An 18,562-nucleotide genomic window follows, 5' to 3' on the forward strand; every position below is an offset into this window, starting at 1 on the left:
CAGAATGGATAAAAAAACCTTGGGAGAAACCAGGCTCAGTTGGGGGCCAGTTCTCCTCTGAACAGATGAAACCAGTAGTTCAAATCCAGGCTGCAACAAAGTCAGATTGTGCAGAAGAATCATCTGTTTCCTGTGGTCTTGTCCCGGTATCCGCCTATAGGAGACAAGATGTTTACCTATGGATATGTATCTGGGGCTCATCTAGTTGTCCTGGTCTCCGCTGTCTTTCAGGACTGTAGATGTCCTCTCTAGGTGCCGATCCACCATCTGGTCTGGATATGTACTGGATCCGGTGGCTACGGTGACCTCGGAATAAGAGAAAAACAGACTAATATTAGCGTAGATGCCATTCATCTACTGATGTAGCAAGTACATCGGGTGTTATGGGAAATGTTCCTGTTCCGGTTTACCTAATTAATGCAGCCTAAAAATCCTTTAACAGATTTGGATATTAGAAGCATATTAGTGTGTTATGTGTAAGCTAGGTTAAAGCAGAAGCAAGATTTTAAAATCTGTTTGATAGGGACCCAGTGCAGTGTTGACAGGACCGGGCTAATATGGTCATAATTCCTGGTTCTAGTAAGAACTCTTGCTGCTGCATTTTGGACTAACTGGAGCTATCAAATAGCACACCTAGGTTCCTAACTGATGAAGAAGAACTGACAGAGCAGCCATAGAGTCTTAAACACTGTTCTAGGTTATTACATGCAGAGTTTTTAGGTCCTATTATTAACACCTTTTTCAAATTGGTGTGTTTCTCCTGGCTGCAAAGAAATATAGAGCTAAGTATCATCAGCATAACAGTGAAAGCTAACACTGTGTTTCCTGATGATATCTCCCATGTGTGACATATAAAGCATGAAAAGTAACAGCCCTAGTACTGAGCCTTGAGGTACTCCATACTGCACTTGTGATCAATATGATACCTCTTCATTCACTGCAACAAATTGATGGCGGTCATATAAGTACAATTTGAACCATGCTAATGCACTTCCATTAATGCCAAAAACCTTTTTTAGTCTATTCAAAAGAATGTTGTGGTCAATAGTGTCGAACGCAGCACTAAGATCCAATAGCACTAATAGAGAGATACAACCATGGTCAGATGATAAGAGCAGGTCATTTGTAACTCTAAGGAGTGTGTGTGTGTGTGTGTGTGTGTGTGTGTATTGGCAGGATTGGCAGCGGATTGCATGGTCATCAGTCACAGGCTTACACTCACAATTACCTGACTTTCAGCAAATAGGAGGTCATCAGGTAGGCCATTGAAATATGTAAATTGATTGTATTGAACAGTATATCAGTAAACCAAGAAGCACATAGTTAGTTAATACATTGGAAAAGTAATAAGCTAATAAATCCCAGGACTTGTTTTCCACCAAGGGTTTGATTTTTTCAAAGTTGTCATCTTGGTGAAGTGGCCGAACTTAAATCCCTGTTTAAATCCCTTCTTTAAATATTCATGAAGTTTTAAGAGTGTTTTACGCAAGGCCCCATGTGGAGCGGCACAGTGACTTTATGCCAGATCTGTTGGTCCATGCCAGCTCGTGCCAGAGCGCCGCTGCTGTTCGCTGACAGGTGAATTACTGTACGTGCATCAGGACAGGAACACAGATGCTTAGTATTTACACCAAAATACTGCCAGTAAAGTGACTCTTTTAGTTGTGGCTATAAAACACTTGACCTCTCACAGTTGGTGCTTCTTCTGTTCTCTTCCTCCATCAAGCTTCCCTGTGGATTTTTATTTGTATCTCCAGCTTCCTTGCAGAAAATAGATGCATTCAGCAGGTGTTTGATAGAGTGACTGTGAGGATGTTTCATCATTACAGCGACTGTGGATTCATTTCACTTTCTCAGCTGAATGTCTGATTACTTCAGAGACAGACTGAGCTGCTGCTGATGTATGGAGAAATCAACACAAATGATCACTTTAAGTAATGTGTTCTTTATATACCCTGATGCCAGTCTTGCACTGGTCAAGTTGGTCTGGTTATCTGATTTTAGTGGAGTTGTAGGCAGTTATTTATTTAAGAGACCAGCTAAACCAGCTATAACAAGAGTTGAGTAAGTCTTGATTGTATTGGCTAATTTCCCTACCAAATCACGTGGTTTTTAAAAGCCTGATTAGATCATGATAACAGTATCCTGTTATAACAGTGGCTGTCCTTTTTGGTTATTGCTGATCAGATTGTATAATATGACCTCAATAAGATCTTGGGCAAAGCCCTACAGACATTCCTGAAAAACAGTATTTAATTTAATCATATGTGACCCTGGAGCACAAAACCAGTCTTAAATCACTGGGGTATATTTGTAGCAATAGCAAAAAATAAATGTTATGTGTCAAAATTATAGATTTTTCTTTTATGATAAAAATCATTAGGATATTATGTTAAGATCATGTTCCATGAAGACAATTAGTAAATTTCCTACTCTAAATATATCAAAACTTCATTTTTGGTAAGTAATATGGATTGCTAAGAACTTCATTTGGACAACTTTAAAGGTGATTTTCTCAATATTTCGATTTTTTTTTCACACCCTCAGATTCCAGATTTGCAAATCTCTGCCAGATTTTGTCCTATCATAACAATATATATATATATATATATATATATATATATATATATATATATATATATATATATAATATACTTTTTAATTTATATGTATGCATTTATGTGTGTGTGTGTGTGTGTGTGTGTGTAATGTTAGCTGTTTTTAATCAAGCTCAACCATTTAACCCAGGTGGTTATTGTGTGTTTGTGTGTGTGTGTGTGTGTGTGTGTGTGTGTGTGTGTATATATACATACATACATACATACAATATTCTTCTGTTTATGCAATGTTTATTGAGAGCTATACACCAGGTCTAACATTATCTATTTTATTTAGTTTTATTTTATTTTAATGAAGTCTAACTTACTCTTGTTTTGTTTGAATTTTTTTTTATTTTTAATTGTATTTTATTATTTAGATTTATTTTAAATTTATTGATTTATTTGGATTTATTTAGATTTTGTTAGAACATAGCAAAACCACACAAAATTGCAAATTCAACTAAAGTAAGCTCACAACTCATATAATATCTATAAACATTTTACATGACCATTTATATAGATGTGTATATATATATATATATATATATATATATATATATATATATATATATACACAGATACACACACAATAACCACCTGGGTTAAATGGTCGAGCTTGATTAAAAACAGCTCACATTACACACACACACACACATAAATGCATACATATAAATTAAAAAGTATATATTTATATATATATTTATAATATTTTTTACCCCTATTTGTGGAAAATATCATCTGAATCTGCATATGTTGTCTTGGTCATGATAAAAGTGTACAGTGTGCACTTGTCACTGCTGTGTGTTGGTGTAGGTGTCTACATAGCAAACATAGCAAAACCACACAAAATTGCAAATTCAACTAAAGTAAGCTCACAACTCATATAATATCTATAAACATTTTACATGACCATTTATATAGATGTGTATATATATATATATATATATACACAGATACACACACAATAACCACCTGGGTTAAATGGTCGAGCTTGATTAAAAACAGCTCACATTACACACACACACACACACACACACACACATAAATGCATACATATAAATTAAAAAGTATATATTTATATTTATATATATATATATATATAATATTTTTTACCCTTATTTGTGGAAAATATCATCTGCAATCTGCATATGTTGTCTTGGTCATGATAAAAGTGTACAGTGTGCACTTGTCACTGCTGTGTGTTGGTGTAGGTGTCTTTCTTCACGCACCATGTGTTTGCACAGAGTTGATTGAGGAATTCATTCGAACGCTGTCAACTCAAGTCAGTGTACAATGAACCAAACTGATCGGGACAAACAGTGCTGGGACTGGATGGTCACTGAGTGTGTGTGTGTGTGTGTGTGTGTGTGTGTCTCCTCTACAGGTCTTAAGACGTATCTGATATCTGGGAGGAAGGTGAAGCTGGCCCAGTGGAGCTGCCCTCCATCTGCTCTGGTGGCTCCTGAGCTCACAAAGTCTCTCAGTGCCTCGTCCTTCAGCCACAGCCCTGACATCACATCCTCTGCCTGTGCTCTGACCCCTGCCCCGGACAGAGCTAAGGTCAGTCCCACACCAAAATCCTTTATCCTGCATTATTAAAAGTGGCGTTTTAAAGGTCCCGTTTTACGTGCTTTTTTGAAGCTTTGATTGTGTTTACAATGTGCAATATAACATGTGTTCATGTTTCGCCTGTAAAAAAACACAGTATTTTTCACACAATTCACCTATCTGTATACCGCTGTTTTCACTGTCATAAAAACGTAACGAGTTCTGATTGGGCCAGTGGTACCTGTGTTGTGATTCGACAGCAGCTGAGAGCAGGCTGACCTCCTGGTAACGTGATTGGGCTAGAACGCATGTGCTGGAGATGTATTTATTTTTTAAGCTTTAGAATTTTACAGATATTATTTATACTCTAACAACAACATTACACACTAACTAAAGTTTAAAACATGGAATCACGAAGAAGGGGACCTTTAATGTGCAACCTTGTTATCACACCACAGATAATTGATGTCGTGCAGCAGTTCTCAACTTTTTGAGACCAATGTCAAAGAAAATATTTAACACTGGGGTCAAAGATGTTTCTGGTACTTCTGCCTTAATGACAAAGATGCTCATTTATGATCAACTTGAGAAACTTGAGAAACTTGGAGTGCCATTATATAAAAATAATAAAACATTTAATTTTATTTCTGTAAATATAAATTAATTATTATAATTATTACTCATTATTATTGATGTGCTATAATTATAAATTAAACATTATCAATAGTTCTTCTTCTTCTTCTTCTTCTTCTTCTTCTTATTTTTTATTCATTTTATTAATATTTACAATTAACAATGAAATGTATAATATAATGATATTTTGATGTGTTATCATTATAAATTGTATATTATTATAATTTAATTTAATATGTCAAATATCGTATGCAATTAAAAAAAATATATATAGAATTCTAAAATGAAAATTAAATTATACAATTAAAGTATACAATTTAAAACCAATATAAAGTAATAAAATAAAATATATGTGTTTTTTTTGTTGTTGTTGTTTTAAAATCAGCCATTTCTACTCAATAAAATATTTTAGAGCTTGACTAAATAGAAAAATGTATTCTCACCATCACAGATTTCCGTGACTTTTTCAGATTTAATTATTGTCCATGACTGGTTCAGGTTTAGAAATATAAATATAACTTTTAATTCCCTCATATATCTGGGTTTTCTGAAACTGTATACTTCAAAAAATATATATAATAATAATAAATGTATTGTTTAGGTCTTATTTTAATATTTTTTATATTTGTACTTATTTTTAAGTAATTTAGCATGGAATTTGACATTTGTTGTCACTATATGTGTGTGTGTGTGTGTGTATATATATGTCATCAGTTAATATTCACAAAAAATACTTTTCTGAATATATTAATATAATGAATACAAGCAGTCGGCGTATCAGCTGTTGTATTGGGTTTTTCTTTGTTAATGCACAATCTGTGCGTGCTGCTTTCTCTCAACATGTTCTCTGAACAGCATTATTCCATTCACTGCTGAAAACACACACCCCGCTGATGCATTGTGTGAAACACTGCAGTGATTGGCTGAAGGCTGTGAGGGATCACAGCGAGCACATCAATAAGTGAGCGTGGCCAGACCAGACCTGTGAGATCACGATGTGCCGTGTGCAATGCATCCACCTCTCCTCTTAAATCTGATCGATCAGTCGAATGCCCGATGCATTCATCCAGGCAACCTTTCAGAGGACGCCACATTACCCAGCAGCCTTTGCAAAAGATACTCTCGTCATTGCACTTTAATACTGATGGGACCTTGGATTAGAAGCGATAGCGGAAAATAAGATAAGGGAGTGCAGCTGAAACCACTGCTCGCTCCTCCTGTGCAAAGCGAGAGTCTGTCTGTCTCTGTCTGTAGTAATTATTCATCTCTAAGGCCAAATGCTGCTGTTTTTTAATCCCTTGCATTTTGAAACGGCAAATGTTAAAAGGAAGATGCAACACATTTAAGAGCTGCTTGCTAAATCTGGCATCACTACTGCTGAGATTTGAACAAACCCTTCAGCAAGAAGTCAAAAACCACTTTCATCCCAACTAACTTTGGCTAACATTCTGGAAAGGTTATCTCTACATTATGAACAAGCTTTCTTCCAGATGATAAAGGAATAGTTGACCCAGAAATAAAAAAAATGCTGGAAATGTACTTACCATCAGGGTAATTCGTTTCTCCATCAGAACAGATTTGAATAAATGTAGCTTTACATCACTTGCTCACCAATGGATCCTCTGCAGTGAATGGGTGCCGTCAGAATGAGAGTCCAAACAGCTGATAAACACATCACAATAATCAACAACTCCAGTCCATCAGTTAATGTCTTGTGAGGCAAGAAGCTGCAAGTCTGTAAGAAACAAATCCATCATTTTAACTTGCTTCCAGCTAAAATATGAGTCCTCTATCCATAATATTGCTTTATCCTGTGAAAAAGAAAAAAACTCCTCTAAATTATGTGAGAAAGATGCACAGATCACGTACCGCCTACAATCGAAAACAGTTCTACCAAATATGTCAGTGGATTTTGATGAGAGAGGACAACAGGAGATGAACTTTTTCACTGGAGGAAACATTATTATGGAGTATAGACTCATATTTGGCCAGAAGCAAAATAACGATGGATTTTTTTTCTTACAAACACACAGACTTTCTCTTCGCAAGACATTAACTGATGGACTGGAGTCATGTGGATTACTTGTGGTTTATTGTGATGTTTTTATCACATGTTTATACTCTCATTCTGACGGCACCCATTCACTGCAGAAAAGATCCTTTGGTGAATTTCTCCAAATATGTTTTTTATAAACTAAGAAATGAAGAAACAATCTAATTTACATTTCGGATGGCCATTCTCAAAACGTTAGCACAAAAACATTCTTTCTTATGTGTGAAGAAAGTTGGTAACCAAACACTTGAGGGTCCCCAGTGACTTCCATAGTATTTATTTTTTCTCTCATTATATTAAATTCAACGGCTACCATCAACTTTTTGGTTACCAGCATTCTACAAAATATCTTATTTTATGTTCAGCAGAAGAAGGAAACTCACAGGGGTTTGGAAGAAGTTTAGGTTGAGTAAATGATGACAGAATGTTCATTTTTGGGTGAAAGAACCCTTTAATTCGAACTCAAAACAAAACATTCTTAGACTTAAGCTCCTAGAAGCCACCTAGCAATGCACTAATAAAACTAAGCACACTAGCATTGCGAACAAAGTACAGCATCACTGATCTTTCCATGTGGAGAATTTCTCCTAGTTTAATTTTTATTGAATTAAAACAGTAAGTGAAGTATTCGGCTCTTGTTCTCTCTGCTGCACGTAATTCCATTTGATGATTTTCTTCTTCTCTTCCTTCAGTTGGCCTGTCCCTCGTGTGGTGTGTTAGCTTCTGAAAACGGGGCGGTTCACAAAAACAGCTGCTCAGATCCTGATCACAAAACCGTCAAAAGCAAGGTGAGTGTCTTATACTTGATCTCGGTGAGTAAAATGAGAAAATATATATAAAAAAGTAAGCTTTTTTTTAAGTGCAACTTCAATAAATGTAAAAGCTCTTTTTTTCCTTAATGCATTATTTAATGCAAATTTCCTGCTAGATAGAACAGTGCTTCATTACAAGTCTTGCAATTCTCTCATTGTTTGTCTCTTCCATCTGAATCTTCTTCAGGGACCACCTGGCAGGAGTCCCAAGACCCTTAATGGCCTGTTAAGCCCTCATCTGGAGCAGCCGCTGACACACAGCCAGACCTCTCTGTGCGAGATGCTGCAGGAAAAGGAGAAGAAGTGGCCCGGAGGCAGCATGGGAACCATGGACCACTCCGCCCTCATCCCACTGCGCTCCAAAAACTTCCGCGAGAGGAGCGACGCTCACTTCGTGGATGTGATAAAAGAGGACAGGTAGGAAATGACGGAGCCCGCTGGGACAAAAATGCCAGCCAAGATGAAATGGTATTGTTTAACGGCTGCTAGCAGAGGTCATGCTGTTCCCAGAGGGACACTTGATGCACTTTGATGAAGTGTGCTATGATGTACTATATGTGTCCTGCGGCCGTGACCATCCATTTTTCTTGTCTTCCTCTGTAAACGCTATCATTGTACTAAATAGTTGCTTCACTTGCTCACCAATGAAACCTCTGCAGTGAATGGGTGCCGTCAGAATGGGTCCGAACAGCTGATAAAAGCCTCTCTATAGTTAACATCTTGTGAAGTGAAAAGATGCATGTTCATAAGACAAAAAAAAAATGTATTACATGTTTTGCTCACCATAGGGTCTTCTGCAGTGAATGGGTGCCGTCAGAATGAAGTCCAAACAGCTGATAAAACCATCACAATAATCCACACCACTCCTGTCCATCAGTTAATGACTTGTGAAGTTCATTAATAAGGCATTTTAACTTCAACTTTACAGTGTAGCTTCTGTACCACAATAATTGTCCATAAAAAGTCGTCCAGTGAAAAAGTATACCTCCTGTTGTCCTCTTGCATCAAAATCCAACACCATAATTATTTAGGAATGTTTTGGACAGTTTTTGCTGGTAAACGGTGCTTGATTAGTGCATATTTCTCTCCTGATTCAGACAATATTATGGATAGAGGAATTTTAGCCAGAAACAATGACTTGAGGTTTAAATCATCTTAATGAGGGAGCTTTTCACTTCACAAGACATTAACTGATGGATGTTTTTATCACACTCTCATTCTGACGGCACCCATTCACTGCAGAGGATCCATTGATGAACAAGTGATGTAAAACCACATTCCTCCAAATCGGTTTCAGTGAACAAACAAACTCTTTTACAACTTGGATGGAGCATGAGTAAAAGTTGAACATTTCATTTAAGCTACATTTTCTTTGTGAAAAGAGTTTATTTTTTAGGGTTGAGGTGTCATTTGGATATGTTTTGGGTGATTCACCCATAAAAGGTGCTGCACTGTGTGTATAAAGCTATATGTGCTGATATAGCTCAGATCTGTGTGCATTTAAAAATAAACATTTTCTTCCTTTTTCTTTTTTTATTTCACCACAAAGCTGCCTTCAGTGCAAACGTTCTGCATGCATATAAACAACGGACGCATGGGATTCTTAGTGAATTTCCTTCACAATCTAATCTTGTTTTCTGTGCTTCGACCTTGCAGTCTGATGAAAGATTACTTCTTCAGACCGCCCATCAACAAGTTGAGCCACACTTTCATAGACAAATCCCTGGAGTCGGCTTACAGAACCAGCTACCAGGATGAGGTATGACGTTCCCTCCATTTATATGTCGCTTTTCATTTGTTTTCACTCTGTCTCGATGTTTATGAATGGTTTTAACTCAGTAGTGGTCTGTGATTTCTGGTCAGTAAGAAAAAGCATCACGAGTCTGTACTGCTCTCTGGTGGTCTACCGTTTGAAATGCTAACCAGGACATATTTATACTGGCAGTATTTCTCAAATCAGAGTTCTTGATTTGATCAGTAATTCTGTTGTATTCTTTCTGATTGTTGTCAGGTTAAGACACAGGCTCCTGTCCAGACGTTTGCCAGTCCAACGTTCAGCTCTTTTCTAGACATGCTGCTGTGCTGTTGTGTTCTGCTGGCTCTCTCTGTGGCCTGCCTCCTGCGACCGCTGGTTACCCAGCAGCCCCTGCCCACACCGGCCCTCATAGTGGCCGCAGTTGCAGCTGTGCTTGAATGTTTGGCCCTAGTGCTGGCTGTACGGTGAGTGTAAAGATTACCATCATTTGTTCACCCTCATGCTGTGTTTTCACCCTCACCCTGATTGTTTTCATGCAATGTAGAAGAACACATTATTTTTAGAATGTCTTAACTGTGTTTTTTTCCTAAAAATTGACAATGAATGGATTTGGCAAAACTGAAAAACTGCAAAAAAAAATAAAAATATATGTATATATATATATATATATATATATATATATATATATATATATATATATATATATATATATATATATATTGGCAAAAAGGCCATTTTATAGTTTTTATTCCTATTTTTAATTGTTTTATTTTTATATTTTCTTGTTTTCTGTTTAAATGAACTTTTAGTTAAATTTGTATTAATTTTGTTCTGTGTTTTTGATTATTTTTTTATATATAAATTCTTTTTAATTTCTGTATTTTTTGTTGCTTTAGTAACAAATAAGGTTAAACTAAATAATTGCTTTTTTCAGTTAATGTTTATTTTATTTCAAGCATTTATTTTATGGTTTTATACACTATAATAACCCTGGCATATAATCAAATATGTTGCAACACGCCATGCTACAGTAGGTTTGAACAAAATACATTTTATAGTTTTAGAATGACATTAGGTTGAATAAATGATTTCATTTTTGGATGTATGTGTATATTTTATTAACGTTTATTAATATTTTTAGTTATTGTCTATATATTTTGTAAATCATTTTCATTTAGTTGTAGTTTATTTACTTTTGATTGTTTATGTACTTCATTTTAAACTTGACGAAAATTTGAAATGTTGAATGAATTTGAAGTTCATTTCAGTTAATGTATATTAAATGTTTCATAACCATGTTTTATGGTTTTAGTTAACTCTAAGACCCCTAATGAATAATCAAAATGGTGCAACATATCATGCTAAATTTGTAGATGAGGCCAAAAGAGCTGAAAAAGGGGTTTGCTTGCTTTAAATATTCAACCGATGAAATTGCATTATCTTTTCAATACTTCTCAGAAATGTCTCTGCTGTTTATGATCTGAATGTTTTCAACAGGAATTTCAGGCCTCTTGAGATACACACATATTCTGCAGATATTACTACTGTAACAGAATGGGGCTGAGCTAAAAATAATAATAATATAAAAATCTCAAAGAACGATGCATGTGTTAAATAATGGAGAGGAATTACTCATTTAGCCTCTGTTTCACCCAGCAGGCGTCTGGATCTGTTCCAGGCTGATACAGATGTTCGTTTCATATTCAAAAGCTCGAGAATCCTTTGTAGCTAAAATTACAAATTTAAATGTGTTTCATTTGCATGCAGTGACTTAAAAAGATCATTCACCCCAAAATGAAAATTCTGTCATCATTTACTCACCCTCATTCGTTCCAGATGTTGTGAAGAACAAAAGTCTCAGTTCCCATTTTAAAGGCAGGAAAATAATGGAAATAGTTTTTAACAACATTTCCCTTTCAATTTGGTTAAACGCAGATAAATGTTTTACTGTCTTGGAAATTGTTGGGAAATTTGATTTTACTGTCTGATAAAAATGTCAATGTCAATATTTTTAGTCCTCTATTGTCTGCCTGATGGAACTGAATAGATAATTTGCCTTCCATGTTTTTGTTCAAATCAGTGTTACTTTAGTATCATAAAATTTTCATTGTATTTTAGAAGTTTTTGTTCTGTGTTTTTGTCATTTTTAGTATTTTTCTGCGATGTTTATATACGTCTATTAATTTAATTTCCAGTTTTATTTGGGTTATTTTAGCACATCAAGTAAAACTATATTAACTATAACTATATATAAAACTATATATAAAACTATAGAAATATTGCTTTGGCAGCTAGCTGAAAAAAGTAATAAAATATTATGTTTATTATTATAATATTACATTATTAGTTTTTTTTAACTATAGTTAATGTTTTATATTATTTCAAATTATATTATTGTGTTTTATTTTATTCTAGTTTTAATTAAATATAATAAACCTGGATCACATTAAAGTAAATATGACATCTATAACTAAGGTCCCTAAACAGCAAGGAAACATCTAGCTTAAATTATGGAAGTTTTAACACTTTTAACTCATATTCCAGTATGTTATTGGGATGTTTTGTTGTTCAAAATAGGTTATTACCTCAGTCTTAAAACAGGAACCAGGCAATAGCAGCATAATGTACTACACACAAAGCACATAGAGCTGTTTCTGTATAGTCCTGAATCTCATTGTCTACTTTACAGGCGAGCCTTTTACCTGGACAGAGTGCTGAACTGCACCAGGACCCTCCTCTGGGCCATTTCCGGCTGGGTTCCCCGTCACATGATCGGAGCAGTGCTGGTGTCTTTACCCGCCTTGGCTGTGTTTTCTCATATCACCTGCAATATGCATGACTCCATACAGGTAAACACTGCAGCAGAGATATTGTGAAGGGGTTTTTATGTGTCAAAAAAGAAAAAAAAGCATTTGTTTTATGTATTTGAATAAATAAGTAAAATATTTCTGAATAAATAAGCATTCCACTGATGTAGGGTCTGTTATGACATGACCATATTTGGATGAGATACAACTATTTGAAAATCTGGAATCTGAGGGTGCAAAAAAATCAAAACAGTAAGAAAAATGCCTTTAACGTTGTCCAAATGAAGTTCTTAGCAATGCATACTACTAATCAAAATTAAATTTGGATATATTTATGGTAGGAGATTTACAAAACATCATCATGGACCATGATCTTTACTTAATGTCCTAATGATTTTTGACAACAACGAAAAACTGATACTGTATTGTTGGCTATTGCTACAAATATACCTGTGCTACTTATGACTGGTTTTGTGTTCCAGGGTCACATATGAGTTTAATAAATGAGGTGCCTTGTCTCCTGCTTGGAAAGTTTCTTGGTCCTTATTGTGTATATTTTCTTCAGAAGCACTCTAAAACAGCTGTAAATAGAAAGCATTTATTGTTAAACACAAGAAATCGTTTTATATGCAGTAAAAGACACATACACAACACAATACAGGTGCATGCTGGGCTAAATGCCGTTAAGTGTGCACTAATGGTACAGTACATATCTATTATGAAACTATTTATAGATGTGTCTGGTGACCTCTGGACAGCAAAGATGCAGTAATTGAAGCAATTTGATGTTGTTTGTGTCAGGGAAGTACATATTTCTGTGAAGTACAATCCTGTACATACTCTGCTCGGAGCATGAGCATGTTTAATTCATGTCATTCTTTTAACCAGTTCACCATGTTCACCTGCTGTGCGGTCATAATTGCCATCATCCAGTACAGCAATTTCTGCCAGCTCAGTTTCTGGATGCGTTCAAGCCTGGCGACGCTTGCGGGACTCACCTTTCTCAGTGTGCTCTGGAGCCCCCCTTGCAGGTTTAAACAGTCATACAATGTACAATGTATATATAAAACTTTTGCACACAGCAAACGTTTTTTTTTTTTTGCCAACTTTCTGTGTTCCATATTTAGAAATCTTGAGAAACAACGCTGCAACGACTTTTTTTTTTAGAGAAAATGTCTTGAATATGAGAATATATTTTGACTTAATGCTATAAGTTTTTCTTTTTCTTTATTTAAAAGAAGTACAAAAGATAGTACAAAGGACAAGATTTTTAGATATTTTAACTGGAAAACAAGTTGAAAAAGTATGGGAAAAGCCACCACCGAAGCCAAAAATGTATAGTAATAGTGGCTTTTTTCCTCACAATTCAGAATTGTAAAATAAAAATTCACAATTGTGAGAAATACAGTCATAATTCTGAGATACAAATATGCAAATGTGAATTATAAAATCCAGTTCTTAGGGGAAAAATTATAATTTTTGATATTTTCTCTGAATTGTGAGTTTATATTTCGCAATTCTGACTTAATTCGCAATTGAAAGAAGTAAAGTCAAAATAGATATCTTGCAATTCTTACTTTATTTCTCAGTTGCAACATTACTTCTAAGAATTTTGAGTTTAAGTCTCAATTCTGAATTAGTTTTTTTGTTGTAATTGTAGTTTATTTCACACAATTGTGAAAAAAGGTCAGAATTGTGAGAAGAGAAAGTCAACGTTTCCATAATAAAGGCATTTAAATTACTTTTTATTTGTTTGTTTGTTTATGTTTACCACCATTCAAAAGTTTAGGTCAGTAAGATTTTTTGATGTTTCCATTTATTATTATTATTATTTTTTTTTGCATCTCATCTGCTTAACAAAGCTGCATTTATTTGATAAAAAAATACAGTAAAACAGAAATGTTGTGAATTTAAAAATACCTGTTTTCTATTTAAATATATTTGAAAAGATAATTTATTCCTGTGATCAAAGCTGAATTTTCAGCGTCACTTCTCCAGTCTTCAGTGTCACATGATCCTTCAGAAAGCATTGTGATATGATAATTTTCAGTATTATTTGATGAATAGACAGTTAATTTTTTTGACAGTTTTAATTTTGTTAATTTTTAATGTTTATTTGAAATAGGCATGGTTTGTAACATGATAAATGTCTTAATTGTCACTTTCTATCAATTTAATGCATCCTTGCTGATAATTTTTTATTTATTTATCCCAAGTTTATGAATTGCAATGCTTTTATTGGACTTTCATAAATTAATTATGTAATGCTAAAACTAATCCAAATCTAACTTTTCACTGTCATTTTTCTTATAGCACTTGGGAACGTTTATTTTTGGGGTAAGTTTAAGACTTCAGATACTACTTATTGTTTCACATTTAAGTGGATTGATTTTATACTAGCATACCACGAAAAAACTCTCAACCTAGAGTTTTCATTTTTGTTTCAGCAACTGTCTTCCTCTGTATCCACCAGATCCAGTGACTTCAACAGCAGCTTTAATGACGTCCAATCCCCTGCAGAAGATCCAACCCGACCGCAGGATCTGCTCGGCCCCGAAGCTTTGGTAGCCTTCTTCCTATTGCTCCTCCTCGTTTGGTTCCTAAACCGTGAGTTCGAGGTGAGTTACCGTCTTCACTACCACGGCAATGTGGAAGCAGACCAGCACCGCATCAAGATCCAAAACATGCGGGACCAGGCCGACTGGCTCCTGCGCAACATCATCCCCATCCATGTGGCCGAGCAGCTAAAGGTGACCCAGAGCTACTCGAAGAACCACGACAACGTGGGCGTCATCTTCGCCAGCATCGTCAACTTCAGCGAGTTCTACGAGGAGAGCTACGAAGGCGGGAAGGAGTGCTACCGTGTCCTGAACGAACTTATCGGAGACTTCGACGAACTCTTGCGTAAATCCGACTTTTCCAACATCGAGAAGATCAAGACGATTGGCGCCTCCTACATGGCGGCGTCGGGGCTCAATACGCAACAGTGTAGCGATCAAGCCCATCCTCACGCCCACCTGCGAGCGCTCTTCGAATTTTCTTTGGAAATGATGCGCGTGGTGGACGACTTTAATAAAAACATGCTTGGCTTTAAGTTCAAGTTGCGAATTGGGTTCAACCACGGACCTCTTACCGCCGGAGTCATCGGTACCACAAAGCTACTCTACGACATCTGGGGCGACACGGTGAACATCGCCAGCCGGATGGACACGACTGGCGTGGAGTGTCGCGTTCAGGTTAGCGAGGAAAGCTACTGCGTGCTCAGTGGAATGGACTATGAGTTCGACTACCGCGGTACTGTCAACGTGAAGGGCAAGGGTCAAATGAAGACCTACCTTTACCCGAAGAGCTCAGACCGCGGACCTGTACCTCAATACCAGCTCTCAGTCTCTCCGGAAATCCGAGCGCAGGTGGATGGCAGCATCGGACGCTCGCCCACCGATGAAATCGCCAATATGGTCCCAGCGCCGAGTGCTAGTAGAGTAGGTGCATCGTTTTCTGTGAGCTCAGGACTCACCGGACAGGGATTTGCTGGTAGAGACTTTCCCGAGAAGACTGGAAGCAATGGTACTTCGAAGACTCAACGATCTGCGTCTGCTGTTGGCCTGATTTGCATACCGGAAACTAGCTTGAGCGCAAGTCCAATGGTTTTCAGTAAACCAGCTCCGACTTTGACTTCTCCTCTTGTCCGAGCGGATATTGCAGAGGTTGTTGCAAAAATGGAGGGAGAAATTGCGTACATGGGTGAAATGACAAAACTTTGACTTAAAACAGGCCAACATTGTTGTCGCTGTTGGTATTAACCCTTTAAACCCAGGCTCTCCATTGAGTTTGTCGGGATAGACGAGTTTCGGAATGTATGCTTGCGTAGATTTGTGTCCGTGTATGTGGAAAGCTTTAGCACACAACCTTGAAGTGTTTATAGCGCAAGCCGAACCAGGAGATACTTTCACTTCTGGACGGCGGTGCTGGACCGTAAAAACTCAGAGGAGCCACAAGAACCATTTCTACATGGGATAGGAAATGCAGAGGAGATACATTTGGATGGCACAGACCTGAAGTCCCATCCTTAAATAGACCGCAGTTATTTCTGCTAATATTATTCTCCTCTAGCTTCTACTATTTTCTGCCTTTCATGACTGGTTTTCTTTTAATGAAGTGCCTTTAGGATGATAACAATATGTAGGAGGCATTTTTCAAAGGTTTCTTAATCAAAGATGAAGATTTCGCTGATGAAGATCTAAAAGGTTTAGCACGTAAATTTGATGTTAGAAAGCGCTTTAATTTTTGTGAAAGTATTGGAGATATTTTGGAATATTTCTAGGTAATTTGAGTTCCCTCAGTTGGACGTTCATCAGTCAGTATTCAAAAAAGTTTTACAAAGCAAAACTCTGTATTGCGATGATTGCTGTTTTAAAAATACCCAAGATAAAACCATCTCGTTGAATGGTGCATGGCCAAAAGTGTCTGTGAAGAAGTATTAGTGAACTGTAGAGCAAGTTATGGGCTAAAATCACCTACAGTTAACAATATCAAACATTTCTACAGTGCTTTATCTAGATGCATGTATTCCTTAGTGTCCTATTATTGCCTTTCCGTCTCTTTTTCGTGATTTTTCCTATTGCTCTTCATTCTGCAGCTTAATGCTTGATTGGCTGACCAACATCTGAATTTCAGATGAAAGTATTAAGATGATGTGCAAGTTTGCCTTAATGCTAATAAGATCATAGTCTCAAAGGACAAAAATGCATTCATGCATTAGCTACAGTGACTTTCAGACTTTACACAGAATTTTACATAAAATATAAACACGGGCAGTCAGTTTTAAGATGTAGGCAGTTTGTTTACAAGTTAACATAAAATCAACATTGACCCCATTTACTCTCCTTAAAGCATTCCTAGTCTTATGATTCATTAGTGCACGTTGTTGTAAAAGCAAACATGTCTGTAATCTTTCATCAAAAATGTTTTACTTGTGTCGCCTCTGAAACAGTTTTTGGCTGATGTCACCTAGGCTGTGCAGGCATGGAAAATGATGGTAATTAGTAGCTAAATAACATTGTTTTAGGCTACTGTTGTTGGTAGTGTAGCAAATCAATATTAAACTGATAATGGCAATAAAAGCAAGTAAGTCTAATAATAGATAGAAATGTTTGGACATACTCTGGTCAAAAATCCTCAGAAAATGGGGAAAAAGCTGGTATCATCTACTTCCACCATCTAATGCTGAGGTACTCGACAGAAATTTTGCAGAAGACTAATGTATTTAATCAAGCAAATCTTAGATATGTGATAAACTGCATTTCTAAATCAGTAAAACTGCAATGTTGTCTTATGATGCAAATTGTTATTTGTGGCCCTTTGTATTTTATGTGGTTTAAATGCGGCCTGCTTGGCCTCTGAACTTGAGGACGCCTGAATCAAATTGAATCCTATCCTGCTTTATTTTTCTCATGAAATATATAATGCATCACTTACAATTACTTCATATGAGAGTATGAGCGTGCCATTTCATGTCAGCTTTGATTTTAATTATTGTGCACTGGAATCTTGAGTGGTAAAAGTTAATTTAATTCATTCAAATGTGAAAAAATTAAACTTGAACTGTACTCAAATCTAAAGAGACGAAATTATGTTGCCAATTAAGTCACCATAGTGGCATAACATTTCAAGAACTGGCAATAATCTAGGTATCATATATGTACCCAGCCAGTCAAATTTACAGACTCATGTGAATATTAGAATAGATTAGACCATAGCCTTGACTCTGCCTGCTTGTCTTTTGATGTGCAATAATAAAGGGTAAATTATTGTATGGGATATTAGCAAAAGGAAGTAGATTGTAATCTTTTTAACATTGAGCTTTGTGAGTGACTTAATCTGCACTGATACTACATACATTTTATGATCGTCTAATGAGTTAAAAATTGATGTTCTACATTTTGATAGCAGTTTCGTGTATTTGCCTTTTCCCTTACATCTTGGCTTTATGATGAGTGACCTGTATTAGTTTAAAAGGGTTGTGTGCTCAAAGATTTGCTTTTGTTTTTTCATGCTTCACATTCAGTGGTGATATTAATGGGAATATGAGAAAATGTGAAATGTAGGACTTTTCTTGACATTGCTGTGAATTCGCAATCTGCCAAGAACCTGTACATTTAAAAGGGAATTGTTATAAAGGGTGATTGATTTGTCAGTATTTCTCATTGTATATATTAGTGCCTTTTACTTATTTATAATGCATTGATTGGTCAAATGACATCATCTTTTTTATCGATTCATTTTCATAAACGAAATGCTTGTGTATGATAAATGTCTTCAGATTCAATGTGATCTTTAGCGCTGTGCCTTTT

At 36.0% G+C, this 18,562-nt stretch overlaps 1 protein-coding gene across 1 annotated transcript; it reads left to right on the forward strand.

The window, feature by feature from the left end:
• The first annotated feature begins 1,495 nt into the window (after positions 1 to 1,495).
• Positions 1,496 to 12,703, forward strand: LOC113067590 (adenylate cyclase type 9-like). Its single transcript, XM_026239952.1, has 8 exons — positions 1,496 to 1,578; positions 4,013 to 4,160; positions 7,527 to 7,622; positions 7,834 to 8,063; positions 9,303 to 9,405; positions 9,658 to 9,866; positions 12,092 to 12,251; positions 12,692 to 12,703. Exons 1-8 carry the CDS (start codon positions 1,496 to 1,498, stop codon positions 12,701 to 12,703), a joined length of 1,041 nt encoding a protein of 346 aa, XP_026095737.1.
• The last annotated feature ends 5,859 nt before the right edge of the window (positions 12,704 to 18,562 follow it).

This window comes from Carassius auratus, linkage group LG28B, assembly GCF_003368295.1.
Source record: "Carassius auratus strain Wakin linkage group LG28B, ASM336829v1, whole genome shotgun sequence".
NCBI classification, from domain to species: Eukaryota; Metazoa; Chordata; class Actinopteri; order Cypriniformes; family Cyprinidae; genus Carassius; species Carassius auratus.